Here is a 9,474-nt window from a genome sequence, read left to right as displayed (position 1 = left end):
CTGATGATTTCTGTTTTGCCAGAATCATAGTAGTTTTAAGACAAGCTTTACTCTCTGCTACCTTTGCTGTTTTTCTTTTCATAAACATATTTGATATTGCAAATCATTCTCTTTATGGGCTTAGCTTTACAACTTTGGTTTTAATGAGAAAGTAATTTTATGGTTATAAGCATTTATTTCAAGCTACAACTTTGTATATCTAGGGTTGGAGCATACTAGTATATTTCCAGTCATTTTTGCTTTCTGCATATTTGTGTTTTGTAGGCTTTCAAATTTTGCTTTCAAACCACTTTATTTTATGCTAAGCTAGCTATCTTCCCTTAATATGCGTATATTTATTTCCCTTATAAGTTGAAAGATTGGATTGCGTCTCAAGACATCGGCAATAATGGAGGAAACTCCTATCTTGCAGTTAAACTGTTAGAAAATTGTGCTGTATCTTTGGGTTTGCCAAATTATTAAAATTATCGCTGTTCAGCAGCTATTCAAGAAGTCAGTAGAGAATGGGGTTCATAGTTTCAAAAAATTTTACAAATGAAGGGATGTCCACATATCAGAAACTGAAATTATCATTGACACTGACCTCTATTCTGGCCTGTCAGTTCAGAAAACTAATGCTGAATGCGTATGAAAGTTAAAATAGCTTTTCACTCGTATGTTTCAGTTAACATAATGGGTCTTAACGGGAAGTTTGCCTTACTGGTAGTTGAAATGACTCTACAGTGCTATGCTTTTTTTTTTTCCAGTCTAATGGGAAAATTCTGTTCTTCTAATGTTGAACTTTTCCCAGAACTTACATAAGGGCTGTCAGTATACTTTTCTTGTTTAACCTTGTCCTCTCAGGATACCTTCTCCTAGGAGAAGGTTCTGACTGAGTGTGTTGGAAGACCATGGGCAGTACTATCAATAATCTTTCATTTGGTAGCTGCAGAATTTGTCACTGGGTAAACTACTAGTTGCACTATACTTTCCTAGTCTCCTGCATTTCATTTGTATGATATCCACTTGATTTTCCAAGCACTGTGAAGCAAAGAGGTGTGAATAGACCGCTTCATTTGCTGAAGACAGCACGCTCTCAACCATTATGCTGAATTTGCTTTTGTACCTCAGAATTGTATTACTTTGCTGGAGCTTCATATTTAAGGTTTTACTTCTTTTTCCTAACCATGTTAGAACCTGGTTCTAGTGCTTCTTGCTCGATGCTTTTCCTTGCAAAATAAAATGGATCATTGTTACTTTTATAGCAGTTGTCATTTGCTATGTCAGCAGAAGAACCAGAGCTGGTTATGGATTTTAGCTAGGGAATGCAAGGGGCGCTTAATGCCATCACGAGTTGTAGACTAGTCTGCTCCAAGAACATGCTGTGGTGAAAGTCCACAGGGAGGAATGCTTAAAGCTGATTACAACCTTTCAATTCCTCTGGCGTGCACAGGTGTGAGGAGAGTTTTGAGCTGCGCCACCTGTGCCTGCTCAGTCTTTAGCAAACAAGCTGCCTGAAAAACGCAGTGAAATTTGTGGTGGAAAATAGACACTGTGAATGGTACTTTCTCTGAGTAAATTTTGTCTGTTGTAGGATGCTCGTTGTAGTTTGAGTGGGTATAGTATTTAGCAGGTCTTAATCTGTCATTTGCATATGGCACTGAGGATTGCAGAGTCATGAAGTCTGAGGATTTTAATGCCCCTGAACGTATCCTGTCTAAAGCAATCTGTGCAGGCTAGAAGTTCTGTTCTCCCCTTTTGGTCTGCTCCAGTTGCTCTTAGGATACTAATAATAAATACTTCAAGACATGTAATGATTAGGTAAGAAGCACTGGTTCCAAATCTCATAACAAATAAGCAGTAAATAGTTGCACCAACGTGTAAATCTACAGAGAATTCCTCCATCCTCCTCTCACTGAAGCCGCAGCTAAGCAGCAAAAACAATTATCTGAGGCAGTGTGCCTTTTCATCAGTGTAGCAGGTGCTATGAGCAGAGTAGCAGTGTGTCATATCAGATGTTATTATTGAAGAAAGCTGCTGTATTCATGACCATGCAGCCAGACATTCATTTTGGTTAGGTTAAGAACAAGAATAGAATTTGAAGTAGAAAGAAGCATTATCACTGAAGGAAACTTATGTACACATTTTCATACAAAATTCCAAGTACTTCTGCTTTCACATTTTCAGAACTGATCTAAAAAACAGAACATGGATATGTAGAAACTTTAATAAATATTTTTCTTTATAAAAACAAATTCATTTGGCATTTTTTTCTCCCTGAATTTAAAGCTGTTTTTGATTCTGATTAACTGATGGAAGTGACACAGATTTAGTGATCAAAAGCAGTTTGGGTAAATTCCTTTAAACCATGTATACCACCCTGATTTCTTGTGATCCATGTTAGAAAATCTTAAAAATGTGGTGGTTTTTTTTTTTTTTTTCATAAGACTTCTAGGGTTTGGAGAATATGCCCTACGAGGAGAGACTGAAGGAACTGGGGACAGTTCAGTCTGGGGAAAAGGAGGCTGAGGGTAGACTTACTGCTCTCTTCCAGTATCTGAAAGGTGCTTACAGCGAGAGCGGGGTTGGTCTCCTCTCACTGGTGACAAGTGACAGGACGAAGGGAAATGGCCTCAAGTTGTGCCAGGGTAAGTTTAGGTTGGATATCAGGAAAAACTTCTTTAGAAGGGGTTGTTAAGCGCTGGAATAGGCTCCCCAGGGAGGTGGTTGAGTTGCCATCCCTGGATGTGTTTAAAAACTGTTTGGATCTGGTGCTCAGGGACATAATTTAGTGGAGGGTTGTTAGAGTTAGGATAGAGTTAGGTCCATAGAGTTGGACTTGATAATCTTTAAGGTCTTTTCCAACCTCAGTGATTTTATGATTCAAATGCTTTTCCCTTGAACCCAATTATAGTGTCTACAAGTAGAGCATAGGGTACCTAAATACAGTTAATAATATAGCTGCTTTTCTTTTGGTTCAGCTTCCAGATTTTCAAGAATATTTGTAATACATTATTTCAGAAATGCTAGGAAAGCCTCAATTGGCTCCAGAAAAAATACATGCTAAACTTTATTTAAATTTCATACAGATGTTTGGCTCAAGTGTTAGATTTATCTTTTCATTTGATGTTCAGAGACCTCTACCCACACAAATTTTGTCTGCATGTCAATTTATGAAGTAGCTGTGTTTTTTTCTTTTTCTATGAATACCAGTGTGGCATCAGAGCAAGGTTACTTGTGTTTCTGTTACACAATAGTGCCTGATCAGTGTTCAGGAGCTGAAAAGCTAATTTGGGAGTCAATATTGGTGCAAGCCAGCTTTTATGTTTCTTCCATGAAATTAATTAATGGGATTTGTAATTAATGGGATTTGTCACCTGACACGGTGCCTGCCCAGCCTCAACAGGGACTACTGGTGCTTCCACCACTACCCTGCTTTTGACATACGGTAGGGTTGTGTCCCTTAAGGATGTTTTGACCCTCCTGGGGTCACCAGCATTCTGCCCTGGCCCTCCCATTGCAGTCTCCTTTTGCTCCCAGACATGATCTGTGTAACCATCCACTGAGCTGTGAAACGATGTGGGATAATGAGGATGTTAGGTGCAGACTTACCATTAATGCTGTTCAGGCTTGTCTGACTCATTTGGATGCAGTAGGTTAGGGAAGGATCAATGCAGGTATTGGTATTACCTTACATAGTAAAAAAAGGCCTTTTCAGTAGCAGTGCAGTGACTTCTGCTTGCTTTCATACCCACTTCTAGAACTGCCTGATTTTACCATCTGATTCAACAGATCAGGATATGCATTTCGTGCACCCAAAGCAAAACAGCATTTTAGAATTCCATCCTGAAAAGTAATCTCAGTAGAAAAGGTCTCCTAGAAAATTATTTATTGCCTTAGGTTTTACAGTGTACATGGAAATCAATGGAAAATGCATCTTGAACTGCAGAAAGTCAAAATCTTCATCTTACTAGAATGACACCTTGACAGTGCGCAGAAGTGGACAGATGGGCAGAAACATCAGGAAAGTGGTTATTTTACAGTTAGTAGGTTATGTCACTATAACTTAAATGCTGACTACAAGCAAAATTGAGCCTGAGAAATTTACCGGAACTCAAATATTTGTACTAACCATAGTTATGTTGTCATTGTTTGATGTCAACTTTGTCTCCTTTGGCTATCAAACAAGTTACCATTTAATGATATGAGGAAGAATATGTTTACTCTTCCTTCTTTGCAGGTGTTTTATCAGTTTTGGCTATGGTAAAGGGATAATTATTTGATTTGATCTTCAGCCTTTGTGTATTGTGCATGCAACTGCATTTTTACTGTGTAGAAATTTTCCCTGATGAGGAGGTACAGATTTGAACAAATAAAAGTGTGGCATATTTGCTAAATATATATATATATATATATATATATATATATATATATATATGTTGTTCAATGAAGTTTTTAAGAAATGAGCCAAAGTTCCCTTGACCTGTCTCCATTTTTTTCTATCAGTTGTTATGGAATTCAGTAACTCCATATTGTTCTGATTGCTGTCACATAGAGATAAATTAAATTTAGGGTCTTTATTTATTTTTCTGCAAGACTGATGTGCGTAAAGAAGATGAAAACTGATCATGCCTGCTAAATCATGTCCCTAATTGCAACATCTGCACCTTTCTTGAACACCTCCAGGTATAGTGACTCAACCACCGCCCTGATATCCTGTTCCAATGCCTTACCACTTTCAGAGATTAATTAGTTCCTAATATCCAACATGAACCTTCCTAGCACAACTTGAAGCCATTACCTCTTATTGCTAGTTATGTGGGAGAAGAGACTGATGTCTATCTCACTATAACTTCCTTTCAGGGATTTAAAGAAAGTGATGAGGTCTACCCTGAGCCTCCTCTTCTCAAGCCTAGACAATCCCAGTTGTCTTAGCTGCTCCTTTTAAGTAAGACCTGCTGCAGGCTGCTCACCAGCTTCACTGCCTTCCTCTGAACATGCTCCAGGGCCTCACTGTCTTTCTTGTAGTAAGGGGCCCAAAACTGAACACAGTACTTGAGGTATGGTCTCAAATGCTAAGTACAGGGGGACAATCACTTCCCTGGTACTGTTGGCTGTGCTGTTTCTGATGCAAGCCGGGATGCTTGGCCTTCTTGGCTACCTAGGCACACTGCTGGATCATGTTCAGCTGGCTACTGACCCACATCCTGTTATCCTTTCTTGTGTGAAGCTTTCCAACCACTCTGTCCTAAGCCTGTAACATTTTCTGGGGTTGTTGTGGCCAAAGTGCAGGATCTGGGGCTTGGTCTTATTGAATTTCATCCCACTGGCCTCAGCCCAGCTATCCAGCCTGCCCAGATTGCTCTGTAGGGCCTTCCTTCTCCCAGGCATTGACACTTCCTCCCAGCTTGGTGTCATCTACATTCTTACTGAGGATGCACTCAATACTCTCATCCAGATCAATAAGGTTATTGAGAAAGATAGGCCCCAGTACTGACCCCTACAGAACATATGACTATGATTCTGTGATTCTTTGATTATTCCCCAGCTGGATTTACCACTCAATTTACTACCACACTCTGGGCCCAGCTCCTCAGCCATTTTTTTTTTACCCAGAAAAGACTTCACCTGTGTAAGCCATGAGCTGCCAGCTTCTTCAGGAGAATACTGTGGGAGACAGTGCCAGAGGCTTTGCTGAAGTTGAGGCAAACTATGTCCACAGCCTTTCCCTTATCTGCCAGGCAGGTCTCGTGGTCACAGAAGGAGAGCAGGTTGGTCAAGCAAGGATCTACCTTTCATGAATCCATGCAGGCTAAACCTGATCCCCTGGTTGTACCACACATGCTATGTGATTGCACTCAAAATGATCTACTCCATAACATTCCCTAATACTGAAGTCATGCTGATGGGCCTGTCATTTCCTGCATCATCCTTCTTGTATGCAGGTGTCACACTAGTGAGTCTCCAGTCCTCTGGGACCTTCTCAGTTGATGAAGACTGCTGATAAATGATGGAAAGTGACTTGGCGAGCACTTCTGCCTGCTCCATCTGTACTCCTGAGTAGATTTAATCGAGTCCCAAATGCTTGTGATAGTCTAGTTGGAGTAGCAGGTAACTGTTTCCTCCTGAATTATGGAGGTTTATTCTGCTCCCCATCTCTGTCTTCCATGTCAGGGATCTGAGTACTCTGAGGGTAACTGATCTGACTGTTAAAGACAAAAGCAAAAAAAGGCATTGAGTACCTTAGCCTTTTCCTCATCCTTGGTGGTAATATTCTCTGCCACATGCAATAAAGAATGGAGATTCTCCTTGGCATTCTTTTGTTGTTTATGTATGTAGGTTGTCCCAAAAGTAATCCCTCCCGTTTATTTCTGTGGAAAATACACGGCAACAAAATGTAAGAAAATATTGGTTGGAAAGTTTGGCCTCTACTACCATACCACCAACATTTACCTCTGACATTGCTGATCAACATAATAGAATAGGAAGCATTACTTTCAGAACAGCCTTCATACTTGTGAAAACATTTTTTGTTATTTTTCACAACAGTAGCCAGATTATGTTCTAGCTTGGCTTTTGCCTTTCTGATTTTCTTTTTGCAACATTCTTGTACTATCTTGAAGTTGCCTGTCCCTTCTTCCAAAGATGATACTTGTAACACGTTATTTCTAATCTTTTATTTCCACGCCTGACTTGTATCTCATTAATAAAATGTTTGCTTTGTTTATCATAAAGACTTTCTAGTGTTGTAAGTCCATGGTGAGTCAGGGTAAATCTGTTACTGCATACACATACATACTGCATACTGCATTAATATTTGTATACTGGGAAAAGCAGAGAATCTTAAGGGAATTTCTACATCCAGTGATGCAAATACAAACCAACAGATATATCAGTGTCTAGTTCCATTTGCTCTATTGTAAATGTATTTTAGGATGCTTTTTTTTTTCTTTTTTTTTTTTTTTTCTTTTTGGTAAAGATAAGCCATCTAAATATGTATCTACAACAAAGGTTGTTTTTCATAAGAAAAAAACATTAGTATGCAGTCTTCCTTATGCAACACTGTTGAAGTGTAGACCTGCGTACAGTGTCAAAGTTTCCCCAAGTGAACACCATGCAACATCTGTGCCTAACAGTGCACTTTTACATTTAAACATTGCTGTTAGTCATAGATGAGTACATTGCAGAATTTTTTAATTTTTTTTTCAGTAATAAGAAGATGAACAACTTCTTCCATTCTTTTGACCCTAGCATGCAAAACCTAAGTAGTAAACTAAACATTCATGAAAGATTAATTACTTAGGAAATTAGTATCTTCTTATATTTCAGTCGGTGAAACTTCACCAGCACCATCCGTGCAGTGACAGACAGGACAAAGTTGATGTGGATAGCACTTTATCGCAGACCGCTCAACCTTCAGACAGTCTCCAATACTGGTGGCATCTGGAGCAGCCCTGTGAAATACAGTCACAATGCCTAAAAATGAAAAGCCAGCCACCAATGAAGGAAATGGTAATTACAACTATAATTATATATATGAAGCATATACTCTTTTTCTGCATGTAGCTCAACAATGTGAAAGTTTTGTTTTCCTCTTGTTTCTTTTGATGCAAAATTGCTTTTATTGTAATTCTTCATCTTTTGTTCAAATGTGTGTTTTACTTCCCCTTCGAAGACAGCTTTGCTGTAAGTTGGTTAGCTATGGGATAGCAGTGTGGCTCTCCACTAGTTAGTAAATCAAAAGAGTCCAAACACAGTCCAGTTACTTATTATACATTTATATGCAGTTGGATGGAAAGATTGAGGAAATTAGGGTATTGTTTGGCTTCTGTAAGATACATGAATGCAATGGCTCTTTCGCTCATTCCTTTCAACATTTAGTGTTAAAATCAAGATAAAACATTAACAATAATTCTGTTCAGATACTGGAATGATTTGGATACAAGAAACATTTTTGTAGGATTATAATGATGTGATTTTTTTCTGACAGAGTGCAAAGTATCTTGTTAATGTGGGAAGTGTTTCAATTCTCATGGACAACACCATTCTTTCAAAGGAAGGATCAAGAATATTGGTCTTTTTTAAATATAAGGCTGGCACGACATTCAGAATGTTAGAACATGAATGAATTCGTTCTTGCTAGGTTTTGCTAAATACCAGGGCTGAAGCTATGCAAAAGTGCTTGTGCTTTATTTTTTTTTTTTAATCCACACTCATTATATGAAACAGTAGTACAATAAGATATGCTTCTGTAGAAAAATTCAGAAGGGACTTAGAATTTTATCAGAATATAACCCATAGTACAGTTAGTGGTGATAATGTTTTTTTTTTTCCTCCTATATGAGCATCTTCATTTTTCCCCCCCCCCCCCTTTTTTTTTTTTTTCACAAATAGCGATACTGACATTTTCCAAGCAGTACTTTCTAACTGAGCTCCTTTTATCAAAGAAGAAAAACAAAATTTAGTGTAGTGTAGGCAAAATATTTATCAGCATAAGTAAGATTTTTCTTCTTGCTTGAATATAGGCTATTTTTTTTCATATAAATCCATGTTCTATATAGACTCATGATAACAGTACAATGAATGAATAAGTTAAGTAAATCACATTTCAGAACCTAAAGAGGTCAGATCAGTATCATTTACTGTCATTTCACATGTGCGAAGCATTGGACATCTAATATTCTTGTCCTAGTACTTGAAGTAAAGACTTCAATGAAAACAATGAAAACTTGCCCATAGTCAAGCCAGGGAGGGAAACGGAAGTGCATCCACAGAGATAGTGGCCTGGAAAATTTTATCTATGCTTTCATGAAGGGGATGATTTTCTGAGGGGTTCTTCTTTGAATTATCTACTTCCCCTGCCTTCTGCGAGAAACAATTCTAGCACTTTGTAGCATTTAAGTACAGCTCAAAAGGAAAATGGAAAAGCAGACTGTAGTCAGATGGATTATATATTGCCAGCCTTCCATACCTGTTTAATCTATGCTACCTCATTCTGTTGTTTCAGCAGAACATTTAGAAAACGTTTGGCATTTTTCCTTACCAATCAACGAGCAATTCATAGATGTAAATCAAAATAAAATGATTTATCCCCTGTGGTTCCTATCTGTAATTTTCAAATGTTGACTGGGCTAAAACTAGTTATAGTTAGCTTTACCAGACTTCTGGTGTCTCCCTCACTTGATACTACAAGTATTCTGTCTACTTTAGTATCTGCATCATTGGCAGTTTAGATGCAGAAAAATAAGCAATATATTTGCTTGTGTGACTGAATATGAATTATTGTTTTACTTAATCAATTCAGAGCTACCGCTGGACATATTTTTTACTGATATTTTTTCAGACAGTAACTTTTATTTTAATCCACAGGAAGAAAATACACAACTCTATCTGTGAAAAAATTCAGGCATGGTCTCAAATATTAAGTGTTCTAGTAACTCTAGAATTGCAATTCTTATTGATAATGTCTGTGTTTCAATTCATATTTTAGTTTTA

At 38.0% G+C, this 9,474-nt stretch overlaps 1 protein-coding gene across 1 annotated transcript in view; it reads left to right on the top strand.

Annotated features, from left to right (window-relative positions):
• Nucleotides 1-7,313: 7,313 nt before the first annotated feature.
• The window catches only part of TMC1 (transmembrane channel like 1), a 52,204-nt gene continuing 50,043 nt past the window's right edge, over nucleotides 7,314-9,474 (top strand). Inside the window, exon 1 of the mRNA XM_031608765.2 lies at nucleotides 7,314-7,491. Coding sequence (XP_031464625.2) covers nucleotides 7,452-7,491 — 40 coding nt within the window. The 5' untranslated portion in view covers nucleotides 7,314-7,451. The remainder of the gene's footprint in view (nucleotides 7,492-9,474) is intronic.

This window comes from Phasianus colchicus, chromosome Z (assembly GCF_987193195.1).
Source record: "Phasianus colchicus chromosome Z, bPhaCol1.hap1.1, whole genome shotgun sequence".
Lineage (NCBI taxonomy): Eukaryota > Metazoa > Chordata > Aves > Galliformes > Phasianidae > Phasianus > Phasianus colchicus.
The sequence above is the reverse complement of the archived record's forward strand: the minus strand, read 5'-3'. Positions and strand labels throughout refer to the sequence as shown.